Raw genomic sequence first — 22,373 nt, 5'->3', positions numbered from 1 at the left:
AATTAGTGGACACAATGCTAAAACATATTGTTCATTGTGCCTAAGTCATGTAACACAATAACACGATCTGTGAATTTGTTTAGTGTTGAAAAACACACAATGATCATACTCTCACAAAGCAGCATATTTTTCTGGATGTTTTGATTACCTGTTCTAACTAGCGGCAGGTCACATGGTACACAAGTTGCACGCCTAGCAGGACAAAAAAATGCACTTTAATAGAGAGCTGAACTGAATAAAACAAAAGTATTCACTCCTTCAGGATTGGTTGGCAGCAGAATATTAAATGTAGGCTTATAATCGAATTTTCCAGATGCTAGCTACATGCTTGTAAATCGTTGCTGGAAGTTTTGTGGCTAATAGTTAACGACTTTGCCACACATTTGGACACAGCGAGTCGATTCATGGTTCAGCGACTTTTTCCATTTTCCAGCATTTAACAGCAATCCCCGAAACGAAGCTATATGAAAGAACTCAAATCTTCGGGGTCCTCGGAGAGACGTCAGGGGTGGAGTTGTTTGATTCAAAACCCTAAACGAGTGTTTCTTTAAGTGCGTGTGTGGAGTTTTCCTGCACCGGGTGATAGGAGGGGTTGGAGAGTGACGCTGGCTGCGCCTTGGTGCTGAGCTGAGCGCTCACCTGCAGATGAGAGAGCCGGGGAAACTCGGGGCAGAGCTGCAGCACACTCACGGAGCGCGAGAAGGGACGTAACGAACAGTCTGACGGCAAAAGGGGGGAATAACACAATTATTGAAGAAGAATTTCCTATCGACCCTCTTTCTGGTTCCTCGTCCAGGCAGCCCTGGTTTGCTTGTTCGCCACGATGAGATCTGACTTCGCTCTGGTCCTGACAGCAGCCCTTCTTTGTGACACAGTCTGGGTGAGTTTTTTTTATTTTTATTTTTTTTTATTTCAGTACAGCTTGTTCTGTGCAGAGGAGTTGTTGGTAATGTGAGGGTTTGAACGTAATAGCATATAGTCTGTGTTAAAGTCATGTAGCCTGTAGTGGATGGAGTCCAGTGTCAGTGCCGCAGCAGTAGCGCAGCGCAGCGCCGGTCGTTATTCCTCCACAAGTACGCTAATTGGTCCCCTACTGAATTTAACTGAGTACGAGTTGAAATAAAAAAGAAAGAAACTGTTAACAATCAAGTATGTCCACTCTGATCCTTGATAGTTTTCCCCCCGGATCGCTGCGTGTTCAGCGCTCGGATGCGTTATCATCTACAAGTTAATGATGCACTATTTATTCTCATGCTTTCTCAAACGAATTGAGTTGTCTCGCATATTTCAAACCAAATGTTCCCTAAATAAAATCGATAAGCCGAAAATAAGTTCAACTTTAGTAGTAGTAAGAAGGTGCTTTTCAAACCCTTCCTCGTCATTTAATCATTGAAAGCTGAATTAAGTGGGCGCCGGTGAGCTTTTCTTCACGGCATGAATAAGTCCTCTGCTAAATCTTTCACTGCTGCGTCCCACTGAAGCGAATGTTCTCAGGCCTTTATACAGATTTTAGAAGATTTGGAAAATGTGTTTCACTTCGGCGTTTTCAGCCAACAAGAGATGATGGGACCAATTCAGACCCTCTGTGTGTGAGCCTGTGTTGTGCACACGCATATTTACTCGTGTGGTGTAATAGGTCAGACGAAACAATTTAACTGTATGTGCTCAATCTTGCTAGTTTCTGCAGTCCACTTAACAGAGTGTCTGCACAGACACAGAGAATTTTCTGCTGCATTCATGCAGTTTTCTTTTTGTGTGTCTCACTTAACCCTGAGCTCAGTATTTTACAAGGGGTCCTTATTTCATCAAGGGCTGCTTTCTTTATGGCGCGACTTAAAAAGCACATTTAAACTAACACTGTCTAAGAGAGAATACATGATAAGTAGTGCGCCTATGGGGCATGAAGTTGATGAACTTGTTGAATATATTTCTGCTAACCGCTTCTCTACATGCTGCTTGCCTCCAAGGCTGAGGGCCGAACAGAAAACCAGAAATCAATGGAATCCATGTTTATCGATGTCTTGCATTGTATTTTCTTCCTTGCAGAGGAATAATGGGGAGCATCTTTCCAAAGGTCCCTGCCGAGCTGGCTTTTCACAAAGCTTCTACTCTGTGCTGATTTCAAGGGATGTATTGCAAGGCCAGGGCATACAGAAAGGTAGGACCTCTGATTGGAGATTCAGTTCTTTTTTTTTGTCAAGGAGATTTACATTGTGAGTGATTCCCTTTCTGCATCAGGGCCACCGTAAGGGAACATGAGTTGTGACAAGTCTTTCTATACGATGCGCAGACATTTTTCAGATTGCTGAAGTAGCACTTGTGCATCTGGAGGACGGATGTAAAATATAATAAAGAAGAAAAGATTGAATTCTTGAATTGCAGCATGAACCATGTGGATGAAATTAGATGTTGCTAATAGCTGCTGTAGTGAAATACAGAATTACCTGATCAAGTATAAAAGGGCTAAAAGGTAAGCATACTGTTCTCCTGTTACAATGTAGTAAATTAGGGCCTCAGAAAAAATGCAATCAAACATACTTTGGATACTTTTTGATAAAAACTGTACATGGATATATTACATGCATATTACTTTCCAAATGCTTGTCTGATACTTACTGTATGTGTGCTTGGATTTGGGGTTTTAATCCAACATTATTATCATTCTAACTGTCTTTATCACTTTTATCTCATGTACCATCACCTTCACACTTCAGCATCTTACCCACTTGTGTGTGTGTTGTTCCAATTACACAGTGAGCCAACTAAGTTTGAGGGCCCGATAGTGCAGGAAATGGAATCGACATCCTGTGTCTAATCTGGCACTGCTCCTGCCAATGTGGGCTAATTGCAATTCTCTATTGATCCCAGTGGTTTTTTTTCTCATAGCTCAGCTAAGCTGTATTGTTTTGCTGTGGGCGCACAATAGCTCTTTTGTGGGTCGACTGTGTCTTCGGCAGCTGCACAGTATATATTTCTCACTCTCCTTAGTAAGGAGAGACCTGGCTGGGATACAGCTGTCTAGACTCTTCCTCTTGAGAGTGCGCGTGAACATACATACACACGCACACATAAGTAAGTGCTTTAGACTTAGGATATACAGTACGAGAGGGTTTGGTATATTATTTTTTGGTCTTTTTTTTCTCTTGTTGCTATATTTGTGTTTGTTCTGTGCTGGAGTCATATATAGGCCACAGGTGTGGAGAAAGGTATCAGCTAGATTTCCTTGTTTCATTAACTTCAGTATATTGTTGCCTGGGTGGCAGAGGGATTGGATGTGGGACATTGTCGCTGGAAGTGAGCTTGCTCTCCACGCGGTAGTGATGTCTTCAGCCCAGCAGGGGGTGTCAACACAATCACAAACAATCACAGAATGAGCCATCACTGCTGCACAGGAGCCATTTATTTCAGGGAGCAGTATTTATCTGCTTGGTCTCAGGGAGATGAAATTGTCTCTGTGTCTCCATTCAGACATAAACTAACCTGTAGTGGTCTGACAGGGTTGTTTTTGGTGTTAGGACTTCAATATTATTTAGTGTGATTTTACTGCAAGCTATCACACGAAAGGCAGCTTTAATTATTGCTACATTATCGGACCACCTTAAATACTATCGGCTCCAGTCATGGAGCTTAATTTATTTACAGTGTGTCACTTTAATGCTTTTTTCCAGCATATGTCTTAATTTACCGTGTGTCATTTGTTTCCTCTGTGTTGTTTTAAACTATCTTACCAAAAGAAAATGAGCTCATCCTCGCAGTGACTCCCTCACAGCTGCAGGTTCACCTTCATGTGCATCTCAGAGCACAGCTGCATTGGGGCACACATGATATCACACAAACACACACATACAGACAAATATGTGATCTACAGGGTTCAGGCAGTTGATTTATAGTTGGTGAGGGTGTCGCTGGAGGGAGAGTGATAGCTACTCTGGAAAGCCTTTAATGATAACATTTTTTAACCCAAAACCGTCAGATGAGGGCAGGAGTAATGACACCCACTCACGCACACACACACACACACACACACACACACACACACACACACACACACACACACACACAGTATATATATATATATATATATATATATATATATATATATGTTACTGAGGGAATAATGGGAAGGACAGCACTCGGACCTTTGCCATGATGGGGAGGATGCCTGGTTCTTTACAGAGAATCATCAAAGGGGAAGAGGAGGAGGACGTCACATTTCACATTTTGTCATTTTGAGTCACTCTAGGGTGCAAAAATATCTAAATAGTTAGCCTTGTATTGTTATTGACATCGCCAGAGCATATGTGATGACAAAGCAAAAGCGGAGAACATGGCTAAATATCACTTTTATGATAGCTTACTCATATTATTTTCAGCTTTGAACAACTTCACAACAACATCATCCTTTCTTTAATGAGCAGTAATGCTCATTGTGATCATTTCCTAAAAAAAACTGTAGGGAACCTGAGGTTTCTATTGATACACACCGTTTGCCCAATAAACATTTGTGAGTATAAAGGCTACACCCTGAATTGTTCCTGCTGAGTGAATTGATTCTCCTTGTATTTATCAGGAAAATTCCCGCAGGTTACAAAAGCTTATAGCTAAAGCACACAAAAATGGACACTGCTTAGTTTGTGTCAGTAGACTGTAGGAAGATTGAAGGGGGCCGGGGAATCAAACGGTTACTCTAAAATTTGACCTGGTTATCTGACACTACTTACAGTTTATTGTTTTATAAATTATAGTATTGTTTGTAGCAACAAATTGCAAGTCCATTTTTGGTTCTGTTTTTAATTCAAAAGAGGATTTATGTAAAGAACAGAAGAACAGCAGGGGTGTAATAGGTGTGATAAAAGCTTCAAGGGGTGAGGGGTGCCATTAATCTTGTGTGTGTGTGTGTGTGTGTGTGTGTGTGTGTGTGTGTGTGTGTGTGTGTGTGTGTGTGTGTGTGTGTGTGTGTGTGTGTGTGTGTGTGTTTGTTAGTGTGCACACATACATGTGCTGTTTTGTATGACACATTTAGTTCTGAGGATGCCTGCTGATTTTTATTCCTGGTTTCCATTAGACCTGTGACAGTGTCACACGCTCATGGCACCATTCGAGGCAGAGCTCCACATGGCCTGCTTAATGCTACACACAGAATGACGGCTACGGATACTGTACACAAAACACACACACACACACTTGAAACAGTGCTGTAAAATCTGTTTAATTACTCAGTCTGTTTCAGCAGTGCAAAAACGACACTCAGTTGTTAAAATGATTTGACGGTTTGATATTTGGACCAACAATAGATGCTGTCACAATGTTTGGAGTGTTTTGTATTCCAGAGTTGGGTCCTGGCCAGTCTCACTCAGATAAACACAGCCAGCTAAAGTAACCTCATCCCATGTGTCCCTGCATCCCTCTGCTGATTCTGTTCCTGCTAATGAAAGCCAGGGCTGCTGGTTTCAGCTCAGTGAGCCCACTCTGCTGACCTTGGACTTTGTTTGGGTTACTGGTGGTTTTGGGCAGCCCTCACTTTTTGTATGCAAGTCTGTGTTTGTGTTCATGCCAGTTAGTGTTTATGTTAGAGCGAGAGATATATATGCGTAAGGGGGATTAAAAAGCACATTTGGTAAATTCCGAGTTGTGTGTGTTGACATGTGAGTTCCTGAGCTATAGCAATGTTGATGTATGAAGCTTCTCTGAGGGAACTATGTAGGTTTAAAACCAAATGAGTTCTTGGCTCTATTCAGAAAATTAGGTGCTTCAAACTCATCAGCCTGACTAATTGTTTTGGCTACAATATCTCAATACCCCCCCCCCCCCCCACACACACACACACACTGTAAGCAGCTTTCTTATTCTCGCACTTATATACACACTTTGCGGTACCCTGCTACACACACATATGTACTCGCACAATGTCTGTTTCAGTGTCTTTATATGCTGCCATTCTATAGAATTCAATGTGCAGTTGATGGCTTTAAAATGTATGCCTTTCCTCTATGACCCAGATCCCCTCTCTCCCCCTTCAGTGCCACGTTGGTTCTATCATATTCATAATATTTTCTGGCTGTTTCCCGCCAGAAGGATAACCACAAACCAGGAGCAATGCCTTAGACAGCTTTGCATTCTGAATAAAACAAATTGTTCGGAGCTTTAATTTCCCCATGATAATATTTCCAAAAATCTCCTCCGGCGCACATTCAGAAGGCCCAAGGTGATGAGTCTCACTTGCTTTGGTCGGTGAAGCTTCCCTGTGAGGTATTTTTACAAAATCCAACAGCTGGGCTGTTACTCAGTTGTAGGCTTTCTATTTTGGATTGGATCATTTTCAACTTTATTCTTAGAAGTTGATAAAAGAATCAATTTCACCCCAGTTTAAAGCACGTAACTATTTCCACTTGAGAAAATAGCTCAATATGACACATAACCTTACAGAATCCTCTCCCTAATGTAATATTACTACACAGAGAATAAGAGTACAATTTACTTCTCCTTCACACAAAATCAGTGCTAACACACACTTATCAGTGGTTTTGAGTACGGGTCATGTTGGGACAGAAGCCTGCTTTGAAGGAGTGACTTATGGGAGACTAAATGAAAGATGCAACACTCTGAAGGGTTGGACAATACATCAATTTTCTTTTTCACTCTACCCTCAAACAGAATTAGATTGTTTTGATTTCCTGTTTACCTTTTGCCCTAAATCTCATGATACACAGCCTGCAGTGTTATCTGGGTCGATAGCAGACAGGCGTCCGCATGGAGATTAGACATTGTTGGAAAAATAGCCTCCTTTGTTTCTTTCTCTTTCTGTCTAAATTACTCCCATTGCTTTCTCTCATTATTAGTTTTGCATTATGGTGTCTGCCTTTATTCAAATGTTATGTAAAGTCCAATCTCTCTTTAATTCTCTTTTTGTTGTTCAGAATCATTCATGCTTTTTTCTCTGCCGCCCTCCTCCCTTAAAAAACATCTAATCTCTCTTATAATGCAGAATAACAACACAAATCCTTACTCTCTCTGTGCCATCTGTTTGAAGTATGACATGGTTTATAGCTAATTTTTTGATTTTCAGGGACAGCACAGACAGCACAGACACATCACTTCTTCATGCTTATTAATTACAGAATCAATGAGGCTGACATTTGTTGGATGGCTTGTAAGGCAGTGAAGACTTTACAGACATATGGAGGTGCTGGTTTAATGCTCTTCATGCCGAAGGCTAATCTGACCCCAGGGAGCTGTTACAAATAGCCAGTTGACACATATTTACTTAACGTGTAACCTAAGGCCTGATGTATGTTCTCAATAGTTTGAAAGAATACTGTGTGGATGTTCCAGAGAGAATCGTTTAGATGATTTAGTAACATGGTTGAGTTTTCTTCCTGTGTAAAGGTCTAGACAAGTAGTTTATGGGATGAGAAAAGGGGGGAAAGGCGTTACACCTGCAGAAGTTCCTTTTGATTAATATTGTCAGGCTTGAGAACCCATACTGTGGAACAATTATGGGTTTTTTGTGCTTGTTTGCATGTGTTGTGTTTTTGAATGGGCTGCTTGCCTTCCGCTGGTTGTCTGGGGCTCCGCGCATAGCAAGTTTCCTCCAGGATTTTCCAAGGTGGTCATTAGAAAGCCAAGCAGGAGACAATGAGAAAAGAAAGAAAGCAGGTGGAGGCCATTATTTTTTAATGAGATTTTTTGACATCTTCTCCCTTTGTTTTGAGAGTGGGGACAGAGGAGACAGGGAGGGAGGAGAGAGGAGAGTGGATGAACAAATGTGGGAGACTTCCTGCAGATTGAGTTACTCTGTGGTGTGTGAACTCTGCAGCCTTGTCATCTGCTTGCTACATTAAGAGACCTCCTGCCTTGGTATGATGGGTCTTCTGGGGTCCTAGAAGACCAAGGTTATGGCCCTCCTGAAGACATTAAAGCAGTTTAAATACTTTGCTTGGACTCCAGCTCTTTAACGCACAGATGGTGCGTATGGCCTGTGAAGGCTGTTAGATGACAAGGGGACACTTCAAGCTCTCGCTCTCTCTCTCTCTCTCTCTCTCTCTCTCTCTCTCTCCTGCTCTGTCTCTTTCACACACAAAAATACACCCCTGCACACACATTCTGTCTTGAGGTTAGGAAGGTGTTCTTTGTTGCTAGTGTCAGATTAAGACTCCACAGCGGCTGTTGTAAGGTGTCCCTGCTGTCTTTGGTAAAACAGTTTGTCATGAGGAGCAAGGCGATGCACGGCGCTCCCAGGCCTGTTCCTCTGCTGGGATGTGGTGGACAGGGATTATACCAGCAGGATAACGATAAGCCTACAAGGCTGTTTTCTCTTTGCTCAAGAGTCACACTGACCATGTCCTTCAGCTAGACTACTGTCAGAATTGAGGTTGAAATATAGGATGGAGAGGAGGGAGGCGGGCAGACACATTCCTCTCAACAGGGGAAGAGGTAATATCAGATAGGGCTCTGCAGACTAAAGATCCATAGCTTCTTATACAATATGGTGCTTTTCCATTTTGTATTTTCCATACACAAGGAAACACAAACAACCCATTACAGCATTCTGAAACAAAAAAGGATCCAGATTTTCCCTCCCAGGTCGCCCACTACTTCACTACAACTTTGGCCTGGGCCCAAACTCTGTGGTGTCCTCTTCCTGCCCACACTCTCCCAACTCCTCCACTGCCTCTGTTTGTCTATGGTAGCATTTTAATTACAGCCTAATTGATTAAGTCACTTAAAAGCAACTACAAAGCACACTCAAAAGGTGCTGTTTCAGCTATCCCAGCTCTATCCCTTCAGATGACGATTGTGAGTTGTGATAAAGATGGGCAGTGGCAGTGTAATAGAGGGGGATGACACAATTTTCTAGTAGAGATGATCTTTGTGTTACTATTTTGGCTTTCAGGTTCTATTAAACCCTGAGCAAATACAATTGGATGAACTCAATATACTCTTCTCCTCAAAAATCATTGACTCTCATTTCTTTTAGTGAAACCTAGTCAGAGAGAGTTTGACTCATTTACAACCATTGTTTTGAAAAGTCCTCATAACAGGGGACAAATGGAATAGGAAAAATACTTGAGTGATGTCAACTCGGATGCCCTATTCTATCTCTCCACCCTTCCCGATTGGCCAAAACTAAGATCAGATCATTATTGCTAATTAAAGAGACTTCTGTCCATTTCTCACACTTTGCTAATCAACCAGCAAAAGTGTGTGATCTCCCTGAGAATGTGCGCAGGACAAATCCAAGAGCACTACAGCCTCATATGCTATTCCTTTTGTTTTAAGATCCCTCTTTGTTAATGGAGGATGAAAAGAAGGATAGAAACCCTCTGAAGACATGTCTGGTAATCGCTAATTGTGTCTTGAACTTGCTGTGTATGTTCCCCATTAGGTTCTTAAGTTCAATGCACAGTTGAATCATAGCCTCTGAACAAGGAGGCTGTGCAGAAACACAGGGGACAGAGAGAGAGAAAAGGATAGGGGGGCCGGGGGTCGACAAACAGAGTGCCAGTAATGTTAATTAATGAGGAGACAATGAAGAGTCCCTCATTGTCTGGCCTACGTAATTCAACAGGCCAAAAGCTAATACGAGGCTAACAAAGGCCCCTCCAGAGGACCTGTGGTCTTTGCAGGCAAAGTCTGATGATTTATGTCAAGATCCATGTTGTTTCTTTTTTCACAGACTTCATTGATTTTTCCAAAAGGGAAATCCTCATATCTCCCCATGGCTGGGGCAGACTTAGCTAGCTAGTTTAGGACCTTTGAGGTTGTGCTAGAACTATTGTTCAAGGACATTTTTGCAAGATCGGTTGAAGAGGCACTGAAGTGGAAACTGACAGGATTTCTACTCACATTTACTCGGTATCTGTGAGCTATTCTTCCAATTAAGAAAGTGATCTTTAAGCATAGAAATCATAATTCTTTATTTTTGAGTTAGGAGTTTTATTAACTATCAAAACCTTTGGCTTGTATTGGCACCAAATGTTACTGTATGTTAAGCCTCCAATTATGATGAATATGTTGGCGTTTGAGAATGTCTAACTACCTCTGTGTGGATAGAATTATTAAGTGTCGTGGCAGTTGAGAAGTTGGAATCTGTTCTGAATATCAAAGTCCATGTCGCTTGGTTGTAACATGTTTATATTCCTAATGTGAAGGAAGTATAGCTGAGCTCTCGGGTACAGCTAATGGGGATCCAATCATCATTGAACGTGGTAGAACGCAAAGAAAGAACTAAAGGCAGTTGTGTGGTGTTTGCTAAAAGTCCGCATTACTGTGGAATGGTGATGTCATAAAAGCAGAGTCTGATTTTGAGTGTTTTATGATGGGCCAATTTCCTGTTTGTTTGGTTTAAAGTAAGCAGCCAGAGATGTTGAAGAGAAATCACACATTTAAATTGTGGCACTCACTGCTGTACCTCTATCAAGACACATCATTGTAGCTCTGGCAACAGTTGTCATGGGGTGTTAATAACTAGCAAATACTCACTCAGCTAACATTTGCACTTCGTTGAGCAATGAACACATGCACTTATAAATTGGTGAAGACTGTTGAATAGGGGTTACAGGGCATCCGCAGTGCAGACACTTTATCAAGTCTGTTTTTGAATTCGACTGCAGTGTAGGCATCAGAAATATGCAGATGTACTGCACTGACAAGTTTAACATTTTACTGGAGTCTAGTTCAATTATTTTGTAGCCTACTTGAAAAGTGTGATTCAGATGTTCTAACAATCTGAGTCTGTACAGGAATATGTACATTGCCTTGACATTTGAGATTGGCTTCTAATAAGAATCTGCAGAATATCTATTAAATCACATGTTGTTCATTTCAATATGAAGGCTAACTAGTATAGTGTATGACTGTAATTAGGCTTAACTTGTATTGGTAATTACTTTCAGCCAGGCACCAAATACCAAAGATTGGCAAGTGAGGGGTTCTGTGGGCAGTTTTCCACCTAAATACTAGTGGTCAAATTTCAAGACTAAATGTAGGCTAGCTGTTCCAAGCTTTGGGACCAACACAATTTTAAAAGCACACTGGCCAGAAGCCCTTTATTCTCCTCCTGCCTATCTGTCTATTGTCTTTTTCAGCACATCAGAGGAAGAAGCAAAGAGCGAGAGGTAATGAAAGGCCCCGCTTTCCTCCTCCGGGCCTGGGAGAATGTAGAGAAGCAGATAAGTTGTCTAGCTCTGAATCTGAGAATGATCAAAAAACAAAGTGAATCCTGTGGCCACTGAGGGAACAAGCTCCTGCGAGGGGTTGGGGGGAGGAAGGGGAGGAAGGAGGGAGGGCTGACAGAGGAGGAGGAAAGGACTAGAGGAAAAGTCAGGAGAGAACACAGTGTTTGCACATCTCAGGGGTAGAAAGTGATGGAAAACTGCAGGCAGATAGGCTACATTCTCTGCTGTATGGCTTGTTGGTGTTCTTACATGATGATTGGCATGTTGTTGGCCCTAGTGCGCTGGATAATAAATGATTAATTGTCCTTCTATGAATTCAGCTTTAGAAAAGGTTAGTCACACACAATTAAATATCCCATATTCATAGTTTTTATACATGAGCACATGCACATGCTAGCACGTACATACATTGTTGACTCTTCCTAGAGTTAGGAGGCTAGGCCCTGGTCTGGGGGGGTGATTATCCTTACACAGAAATGAAAGGATTACAAAGCGATGGTGTAATCCAGCTGTCAATCACACCTCATTAGCAAACATAGGTTTAAGTAGGAGTGAAAGGTAGAGAGGGAGACTGAAGCAACGGGGTGGATAAAGGGGAATAGGCAAGGGATAGAAATAGTAGGAGTGCCAGGGGAGAGAAACTAAGTAAGGGAGGAATCAGGCGGCTATAAGAGAGTGGGAGGAATAGAAAACCAGAAAGAATAGGGGAGGAGGAGTAAAGGTAACGGTCTCGCTATTCCGCTCAGGGGGCTCTGCGGAGAGTTTTTATTAAGCTTTCATCTGCCTTTCCTCTCCTCCACTACCTCTCCCTGCTATCCCCACCCCAGTAGCACTAACAAAAGCAAATGCAGGGTCTGTTAACCATGTCAGTCACGTCTCAAACCCGCATTTCTGCATGTAATTCCCCGATTAATTAAGAACAGTGATTTGTTAATTTAATTTTAGGTGTAGGGTCATGGTTTTTTCATCCCCCCCCCTCTCTTGCTTTCTTCTGCCGCTTGCTCCCTCTCATCCTCTTGGCAGGCTAATTTGCCCTACAGCTTTGAGGAGGGGAAATGAAAGGTATCACAGAGGAAGCCTTCAGATGGTTTATTAAGAATTGATTTGCCATGGTGGCGGAGAGACAGACCATAGGGACATACATGCTGTTGTGCCTCCCAGGCAGACACCCCCGGGCTGTGGGGGAAGAAGAGAGAGGGCATGGAAACAAAAAGTGGATATTATGAAATGTATTGGTTTCTTCTTCTTACTTTTTCGAAAACACAGCTGACCAACCAGCACCACCTGACACAATCTGATCCTAAGGCTTGAGTTCGTTGCCTTCCACCTGGTAAATTAATTTGAACTCCAGCGGTGAATAAAGAGGCACAGGTTAATGAAACGTCAGTGCACCTTGCTGTGAAACATTTGATTTCTCTTGTTTATAAATTCAGACACTGTGGCAGGGGTAATATGGACAAAATATCAAGCCTGCACAGCAGCAAGCTTATATGTAACCGTGGCATCAACACGTAGCTTTTTAATGAATTTACATTAGCATATCCTGCTTGTTTCAAAAGACAGGCCTGGCCACCATTCCCACTGTGAGTTGGCTGCAGTGCTGCCACATTGTTCTGCACACTGGACAGCATGGAAGGAGATAAATAAATGACAAAAGACTTCAGAGCTTAGAAAACAGAGAAACAGAATCCCCCTCAGCTAATAGAGGCGTCTAAGACGGCAGTGAAGCCCCTGCTCCTTCATTTACAGCTGGTCAGACTCCAGAGCAACGAGAAATTTGTGACTCTTCAGTCAGGTTTTTCATCCCTGCATATTTCTTATGTCAGGTGGGGTTGTTGTTTCTATTTTCAATCTTCACGAGTTGATTGGCTACTGCTGCGTTCCATTTCCTCTCATCACACAAGCGTGGCATTTCTCATTATCCCTTCCCTTAATTTATGCACAAATTATTCATAGTTTGGTAAATCACAAAGTTTAGCGACAGCAATTTGACAGTTCCTGTTGTGTTTTAAGAAAATAGGTTGCGAAACAGGGATGTGTTCTTTGTTTGTATCTTTACACGTCACAGCATGTGCGTATGTTGGTTCGTGTGGAAACAGGAGCAGGTGCCGGAGTGTGTAAAATTGTAGGTACTGGTTTGTGAAGATTGAAGAAGAGCGGTTTAATCTCTTTCACAGACTGAGATGAGCAGAAGAAAATGAAAAAGAAAAACAGAATAAAGACATTCACTAGGACGCTGATAAAAGACTTGGCCTCATCATGCTACAGCAGCGCACAATAACAACAACATTGTCAGCATCTATGATGAAAAGGAGTTACGGAACAGAAGCAGTGCTAAATAACACCATCTTAAGAATGTGACAGGCTACATATATGAACTTGAATTTGCTGCCAGTCAGAGTGTCTTTATATAGCTTCACACGTTCCAATTCTGGTTATTTGTGAACATCTTATTAAGTAGAAAACAATGTAAATAGTAAAAACACTCATTTCAGCCACAGTAAAAGCAGATATAGCATTTTCTTTAATCCAAGACCAGCATTGAGTTGACAGTACTGGTACAGAAGTGAGCTATTTGGGGGAAAAACACTGGCTGAGGCTAGTTTGACTGTAAAGCTTTTGTGGTTGACATGCTGCAATATAATGACTCTGTTAAGTAAATAACCATCTGAGTGGTTTGGTTTCTACCCAGCGTCTGGCAGCATATTGGTCTAGAAGTTTGAATAGTTGTGGTTTTCTTCTACCTTGACTGTAATCTCATCTCTGGCCAGAAAAGCCCCAGAGGAGGACTTGTCTCCTCGGAGGAGAGAGAGAGAGAGTGTGTGTGTGTGTGTGTGTGTGTGTGTGTGTGTGTGTGTGTGTGTGTGTGTGTGTGTGTGTGTGTGTGTGTGTGTGTGTGTGTGTGTGTGTGTGTGTGTGTGGAAATGCTGAGTCGGATGTGATACTCAGTGGACAGAGAAAATAGAGACAAATTATACTGCATTGAAGGGCACAGCGCTCTTCTGTTTTTTTTTTTTCTAAGATGGTGGAATATTCTTCATAGATGCCTGCTCCTTCTTATAGAAACGAGATGGAAATATCTTCCATCCATTTGATCCATTTCCACTTAGGCAGAGAGGCCATGGTGCTCTAAATGGAACTGTGCTGTTGAGGAAAAAGCCATTTTTCTTTGAAGCACACACATTTGCATACACATGATTGTTGCATAGTGCAATGCAGCACCACTTTACCATGTAGAGATTTACAGGGTCAGTTGTTGATTGATAAAACTCACAAAGTTCAATTTGATGTGCACGTCAAATAAAATATTTCCAGGTTTTCTTGTTCTAATGTTCGCAAGTTTTACCAGGCATGATCTAGCGTACGTGTGTGCTGCTTTTGTATGTCAGCATAGAAGTGATTTGTCCTGCAGATGCAGACTAATGAATGAGGCGTCCTGCTCCTGGGCTGATATTAGCCTTGGTAGCAGTTCCTTTGATGTGATTAGCTCCATGCTCTCTCTTGACAAATTGGGCTGTCCTTTCCTCACAGCCGAAGCACTAATCTATGCCAAAAAACAAAGACACTCCTTCCTCTTAACAGAAGATGTACTTTAGTATGTGTGTCTGTGCTTGTCATTTTTTTTAAAGATAGATATAAATCTCACAATCCTTACTTTCCAATGTTTAGCAAGTAAACTATTTTGTTTTCTTTTAAACCACTACTTTCTTATGACAAAGAAGACCAATTGAAGTATCACAGCAGATTTGTGATCATGAACCAAATTATTATCTACATTTAAATTTCAACCTGATAATGGAAATGGAAAAAAATAAATAGTAACCAAGGTCCAACAGTTCATCTGTACCGAATTCACTGGCACACATCCATACACTCACACTCAACCTTATGGAGGTAGCCTACTGTACTACATGAAAACCATGAGTTAAACAATATAGGTTTCATCCAGTAACAAATGTCAGTAACACATTCCACGACAGTCCATCCACTACCAATACAAAGTAGTGGACGTTAACATAAGATTACTATTAAAGCCTAAATATTCAAATATGGTTACCCCTCTTGTGACGCATACATTATGCTTAACTCTGATATATTGGGCTGGAAAATGTATTCACACTCTTAATATCATCATCCCTTAATATCAAGACTTCAAAAACACACCTAAACTAGATATGAGCTATTTAATCATGTGAGTTAAAAAAAAATCATAATTTTGAGGGGAATTTTGCCTTTTTTAGTACAGAACAGCTGAAAACAGTCAGGAAATATAGGGGGAGAGAGAGTGGAGTATGGCTTGCACAGAACAGCATCAGAATTGGGAGTCTAACCAGAATACTTCTATACATTGGGCGCCTACTCCACTGAGTGAACTAAATCACTCACTCAGTGGTTAAGGTGAATTTAGCTTAGTTTTTTTCCAAGTCGGCATTCAGGAAAAAGTCCATTGATAACATTATGAAGCCTGGCAGTAGCAACAAGGCCAATCAGCAAGCTTTAGAAAATGCTTTAGATGACAATTATAGTTTTAAATGAGCATTAAACCCTCCTTGCTGTTTTTAAAAATAATTATAGAAAAACCCAAGGACAGACCAGCAATGTTGGCATCAGTCTCATCAGGTGCAGGAAGTCTTCATGTTTATATTTCTGTGAAGCAGAGCACTTATCAGTCTTCTGTAGCTGCAATTAAAGGCTGACCTTACTGCCTGCAGAGTTATTTTGGTCCAAACATTGACAGCGCCCCTAAACCATGCCAATGCCAGGGCCTTGTCACACCCCTGTGAGCAAAGCAAAATTTGTGGACTCGCTGTGGGAGGCTATCAACAACTTCCCAGCTGACTAAAGTAAGAGACTGCATGGCAATTAGCATTATTGATGTACTGAATCGATGAGTGATTGTCCTCGGTTCCCCATCAGTTTTGCCAGCATCTTTTACATTACCTCACTGTCTAGAGCATTTAGACTCTACACACTAATAGAGTTGGCCCATTTCCCCAACTGATTCAGTTAGTGTGAGCGTTGCCTTCTTAAATGTTTGAAGTCCAGTTTAACCAAGATACATGGATGACCTTCAGATTTCCACTTGAATTTATACAGCGATCTCTCTCCTGTTAAAATCCATCAGCAGGTCCCGATGCATATGTGTATACAGTATGTATTTCAGCTTTTGGATAAGAATATGTACAATCATGCTTCCTGTTTGGACAGAGAACACCACAGCGCTCAGGAATTCAGAACTGACTCACAGCAAATTATTTTTCTCCTTCATCTGTTTGCAGTCAGATTAACTTGGAAATGAACACATAAAACAGCGAGCCCATCCCTCCAGCGGCTTTAGGGAGATTTTCTAAATATTTAACTTTAATTTATATACCAGTACGTCTCAGAGGTAATACTACTGGAGGACTTGCTGCGAAACTTTTTAAATAATGGAAGTCCATCAGTTCAGCCACTTAAGATAGCATTTAATGAATTAAGCAGGCCTTGGATGAGTGACCTGAGGTGGAAGACAAAGAGGTTGTATATATTACAAGTATCTGATGGGACGTCTGCACGTTAAGCATAAAGTATTCTCATGTCATCATCAGGGGAAAAAGGATTTGCTTATCTTAGAACTGGAGGAATAGGCTTTCTTCTCTGTCACCTATTACTTGTCATCAGAGACAAGGTGTCCTGGAATTAAAACACACAAAGTTCTCACACATTTAGAAAGTTAAAGACATGTTTGGGCCGTGTGTGACTTTACCGTGTGATATTTTGGATTTCAGAAGGTTGTTGCAGAGATTTAAAAATGACAGTACCTCATCCAGGATCAATGCAAGTCAGACTCTTTTAGCATCTCTCTTTTCCCCTTTTGTCTGACCTCCCCCCCCCCCCCCTTCTCAGGCTGTACTCCCCCCAACTCAGTCCTTTACTGTGGCAAGTAGAGACTCTTATCATTGATTTTCTCTTTTCTCTTCTCTCCTCTGTTCACTCACTGCAGCGCTTCCCAACTTATCTGCCTCTGACAGAACAATGCTGCAGTAGGAGGGCACTCAAGGACAGATTAGATTGTTTGGGGATTCTCATTCCTCATTTTTTCATACTTTTCTCGTCTCTGTGTTCCTATCCTGTAGCATAGTCCTGCCCCAGTGATATTGTTTATCCACCTCTATCACTTGCGACTGTAACTGCTTCTTCTCTTTTTCTTCATCTTAGGCTGAAGAATAATCTGTGCTATTGTAGCTTTTCCTTGTGTGCCTATGTGAATTAGTTAAAAATTGAGTTAAGGCTAATGTGTGTGTGTGTGTGTGTGTGTTTTGCGCCTCCAAAATGCTGAGTGTTTGTGGTGTTAGCACCTCCTAAGTCTGAGCCATGGTAATTACTGTGCTTCACTGCCTCTGTAGAAGTCAATGAAGCTGAACTCATTGTCTCTCTCTACATGGAAGTCAACAATTGAGTGAATTCCCTGGTGACATCGCAGCTACTGCTAAACCAGCTTCCTGCATTTTTTATCACTCTCAATGTGTCTCACTTTGTCCTTTGTCTCTCTTTTCTTTGCATCTGTCTCCTTTTGTGTTTCTTTGTTGTTTCCACATCCCACTTACTTCCACCAGGGGTAATTAAGCTCAAAAGTGTTGTTTTTTAACTTTTATGTCTGTATTTAGTTCAATGCCATCTATTCAAAGTTGCTTTTACAGCAGCTTGATATAATTCCTAAACAATAATGCCTAGAAGTCTTCTCATTTAAACACTTATGTTTTCTTTTCTGTCAAAAAGGGATTTTAAATATTAGGTGATATTTCTTTGCTGACATTATGTGCTTGTAGTCCGCTTTAAATATGTTTATCTCTTTAAAAATGGACCCCACACTGAATTTAGCCTCCCTTCGACTGTGTGCAGAATAACTGTGTCCCTGTGCGGCTTAAATGAAGAGGAAATGTTACCGTTAACTGCGCTGAAGCCGAAACCACTGTGGCCACATTGGCGTCTTAAAAAAGATTGCCAGTTGTTTTCATACCCAACCTCCCCTCAGTAATGTTCAACTCTAACAAAGCAATGCAAAGCCCATTAGATGGTGAATAGGTTAACCTCAAGCCTAGGCAACCTCAATGGAGTGTGTGAGTGGAGAGTTAAGGGTTTGGTGTGTGTATGTGTATGTGTCATAAAAAGGAGGTTAGTTGCATTGAATGTGTGTAATGGGATGGTGTACCACAGCCTGAGATGCTGGATGTGATTTGGACCGTGGAGTCTGGGGTTAGCTAATTGCTGTTTGGGATAGGACGAGATAAGATGAAACGTGATGGATGGCCTCCGAGCACTAGGACGGGGGCTGGCTGTTTTTGCCCTTTTTGAATGCAAACCCAGAAAGCCATGTTGCCATGGCAAAAAAAAAACAAAGCCAACATTAGTGATTAATTTCTCCAACCTGTCCTTCCTGAAGATATTGTGTGAAAAAAAAAATATGTGGGAACATGATAAGGAAAGAGGGAGAGACGGTGGGATTATTTAGGTGATGAATATTAAAGTGAAGGCAGTCAAGGTATTAAGACATTGGCTGGTAGTGTTCAGAATGTGTGCAACTAGTAATGATGGAATGAGAGAAGAGTGTTACAGTGACAGGGAGCAGGCTATGGATTGGGGCACGGAGAACAATGCAGATTCCGTTAATGCGATTCTATTGTCCAACAAATTGGCTAGAGTACACTTGTGCTGGCCGAAACAGCCTGCATGCAATTAGTGCAGAGACAGAAAGAACGAGAGCGAGTGCTTTGCATTCCAGTCGCGTGCTGTGTGAGTCTTTTGGCACCAGTTAGCTTCTGTTGCCATGTTTAGAGTGTATAAATTGGTCTGCAGTTGTGTGTTGGCTCACAAACTGTCCTCCTCAGCTTCCATTTGTTTCCATCGTTATGGCTCCTTAATAGACCAACTGTGGCATCTCTCACAAAAGACTTGCTTTGCATAGGTTTATTTCAAGCAAAGTAAAAAATAGTTCCACTTTTAAGCAGTCTATTTAACCTCAAGAATGCAAAGAGACTTTGAGACCTTTCACTAGTTAATACTTCTGCAGATAGCTTAAAGCAAAAGTAATAGGAGAAGAAGATTCTCAAGTCAACAATTCTCTTAACTCTTTAGGGAGAGGAATATGTAGAGTGATGTTGAGGTTTTCTTCTGCTGTATAAGGAGATTTTGACGAGGTTATCATTTCACTGAGGTAGGTGGCGAGATCTCGTGCTGTTGGTCCTTGTGGAGATACTTTTGTTTGCGATGGCCTTTACCAGAAAATGTCACACAAAGCATTCAGGCATCAAGGGCCACTCTCAGGGCAGGGCCCCGGGCTGCACGATCCAGGAGAGTGACAGACACAAAGACACTGTGCTTGCATTTTTAAACATATACATGTACACACATTTACATTAACAAAATTACACATTACAGCAAGCATTTGGTCCCATTGTGTGACGTATCCTCTGCTTTTTGGGGTTTAAAACAGATGGTATGGAAAGTGTTTGTTTAACTTTATCAAAATACGCATTTCTTCAATCAGTTAAAAAAAATCATGTTTAAAATGAAATAGTGTTTGATGAAATATAATCAAATCAAACAGTTTTCTCAATTTGCATGATCAGCAGGAGGTTAAATAAAACAAAGCCTGTTATTCCTTGTAAGAGTCTCATATGACATTTGACTTATTTATCCTGCTTCTGTTTGTATTTTTGCACTGTTGGTCTCCAGGGGAGAGGGGAATAGGCTGCTGAACTAGGCCAGTAGAGACACTGACATTTAGACTCAAAGGCTAATGGGATGCGGGAGTGTGCCTTGCGCTCGCTGCTTCTTTGTCAGGGTCCTCAGATCAGAACTGGCTAGCCCTCGCCCCTTTTCCAGACCATCAGGATCCTTATTGCGTTCTTTCTCCAGACACAGCGTCTTTTAAATGTGCCAACTTTTTTTTCGTTCTGTCTCCACATCTGAGCGATAGAAGCTAAACTCAGTATGTGATGTCCGTGTGTCTCTCTGGTGGCTGCAGCTGAGGATTCGGCTCATCTCACACAGAGAAAAGGCCATGGGGAAGCCACCAAAAAGAATCACATTGTCTCCTAATGGAGGCCAGGGACTCATGGAGTTCTACCCTTACAGTAGAAAAGCAAGGCCTTTTTCAGACCAGTCATTTATTCTTTCTATAGGATCATTTATTCTTTCCTGAGGCGATGTTGTGAAAACATCTCTAATGATGATAGTACCCAGTGGGTTAAGATGTTGGAGCGATCCTTCATCTCCTGTGAGATGTCTTAGTGTGACCTGTCCTATGACCCTCTGGGCCAATGCTGCCTATTAGAGCCACAAGACTCATTTGACATGGCCCTAAGGGGTCCTAACCCCTGTGGTAAACTCGTATATCACCATTGTGCATCCTCAGAATACTTTATCAGTCAAGGCACTTAAATATACTGGTGCACAGACATGTTGACACTGAAGTGTAATTGATACTGGGGTCAAATTTGTTTTAACGTGATTGGTATGCTGGGAGAACATTATAATACAATACAAAAAAGGCAACATTAGAGCGGCTCAAGTTTTTAACCTTTCCTTGACTATAATTGGAAAAGTGTTGTGTGCCTATTACATTAATTTCCACCACCAAAATGTATCAGCTTGTCAGTCAGCCTGGAAACGTGCGATGACGACTCTCTGATTCTTAGATAACTGTTGTACCCCTCAGGACATCATTACCCCAGGATGTGAAAGGACAAGGAGAAGAGTCTTTTAAAGGTTAGATTAAAGTGTCCTTTGCTCATCTCCCCCAAAAGGCAGTAACATTTAAATGACAGAAAAAAAAACGAAAAACCTTACCAGAGACAGAGAGCTAGAGAGAAGCCAGAGACATGGAGTGAAGAGGGAGGTTTACTCTGCTCTTGAAAATATCAGCGTAATAAGGAGTAGCATATCATTTACAAATTAGTCCTGACATTTAGGATGCTGGCGGGTAATAATTGAGAACTGTATTCAATCATGTGATGAGAGGAATGTGGGCCTGATTGGAGAGCGGTAACATGTACAGCACAGCGCTTTTTTTTTTTCAGGTGTCACAATCAGTGCTGTAGTACCAGATGTGCTGTGAGTCATTGGATCCAGTGTCTAACCAAAGAGTGCAATCAAGTTTTTTTTTTTTTCACCATTGTGGATTTGTTATGAAACTGCAAGCTAAACGTTCCGTTACTTTTGATGACCCATGTAGAGGTTTCTGATTGCTTTATAGTAGCCTGGACTAGATACGGACCAGACAGAGATAGAGATGAAGGGTAAATTTACCCTCACGATCATCTTAATAGCACATGATGTATATTTCTGTTATGTTTGTTTTGTGAAAGTAACAAGAGGTAGTTTTATTTAAAGAGAACACAATCACTTCCAAACAATAATCACATTAACAGTGTGCATTGGCCTTTTCACTCTGAGTGAATACAATTTCCATTTGCTTAATTCAAGTGTTACTTTTTACTAAATTTTTAAAAATAATTAATATTAAAAGATAGTGTAATTCTTCTTCCGTCTCACAAGTTCTGTAGAGACTTGCCTGAACTTTAAAGATACGTGATATTTGTATACAAGTTAGCTAATGTCACCTTTGGCATTTTCATTCTTTCAAGTTTATTTCAGGCCTGTACACAACGCCTGAGTGGTATTGGGTGAACCTAGAACCGTCTGTTCCAATCATAGCACTTCAACTCTGATCCAGTTAGGTTGTGGCATGTTACTCAGAGCTGCGTCCCAGATAGAGCCTAAAACATCAACGCTTCACAGCAGAGCTACATCTCTCCCAAGCATATGCAGAGACACAGCAAAGCAGGCAGCAGTTTCTTATAAACACTTGGTCAAGAAAATGAAGGGATACGCCGGACAGCAGAGTGACTAAAGCCTCTGAACATCATGGACCTTCCCTTCGTGATCATGAGGCTCCTAAAGTCCTGAGGTTTAAATTGAAACAATGCGCGTTCAGTCTGTGACAGAGTTTTTTATGAGCTGTGTTTCTGGCTCAGGGAGTTGTGCTTGATGATGGTGGCCCATGTCTCAAGTAGAGGTCTGTAGAGAACTCAATCTGTAATCAATTTTCATTATTTAGCAAGCAACAGTGGCAGAAATAACCTGAGCACAACCGGACTCATGTTGAACATCCACCTGCTGCACCTGTTTTGGGCCTGCAGAAAAACTAGAAGC

The 22,373-nt window shown here is 41.5% G+C and overlaps 1 protein-coding gene across 1 annotated transcript in view; it reads left to right on the top strand.

The window, feature by feature from the left end:
* Positions 1-542: 542 nt before the first annotated feature.
* The window catches only part of LOC132989619 (cadherin-4-like), a 214,645-nt gene continuing 192,814 nt past the window's right edge, over positions 543-22,373 (top strand). Inside the window, exons 1-2 of the mRNA XM_061057332.1 lie at positions 543-880; positions 2,047-2,158. Of these exons, the coding sequence (XP_060913315.1) occupies positions 824-880; positions 2,047-2,158 (169 nt within the window). The 5' untranslated portion in view covers positions 543-823. The remainder of the gene's footprint in view (positions 881-2,046; positions 2,159-22,373) is intronic.

This window comes from Labrus mixtus, chromosome 15, assembly GCF_963584025.1.
Source record: "Labrus mixtus chromosome 15, fLabMix1.1, whole genome shotgun sequence".
In the NCBI taxonomy this organism is placed as follows: Eukaryota; Metazoa; Chordata; class Actinopteri; order Labriformes; family Labridae; genus Labrus; species Labrus mixtus.
The sequence above is the reverse complement of the archived record's forward strand: the minus strand, read 5'-3'. Positions and strand labels throughout refer to the sequence as shown.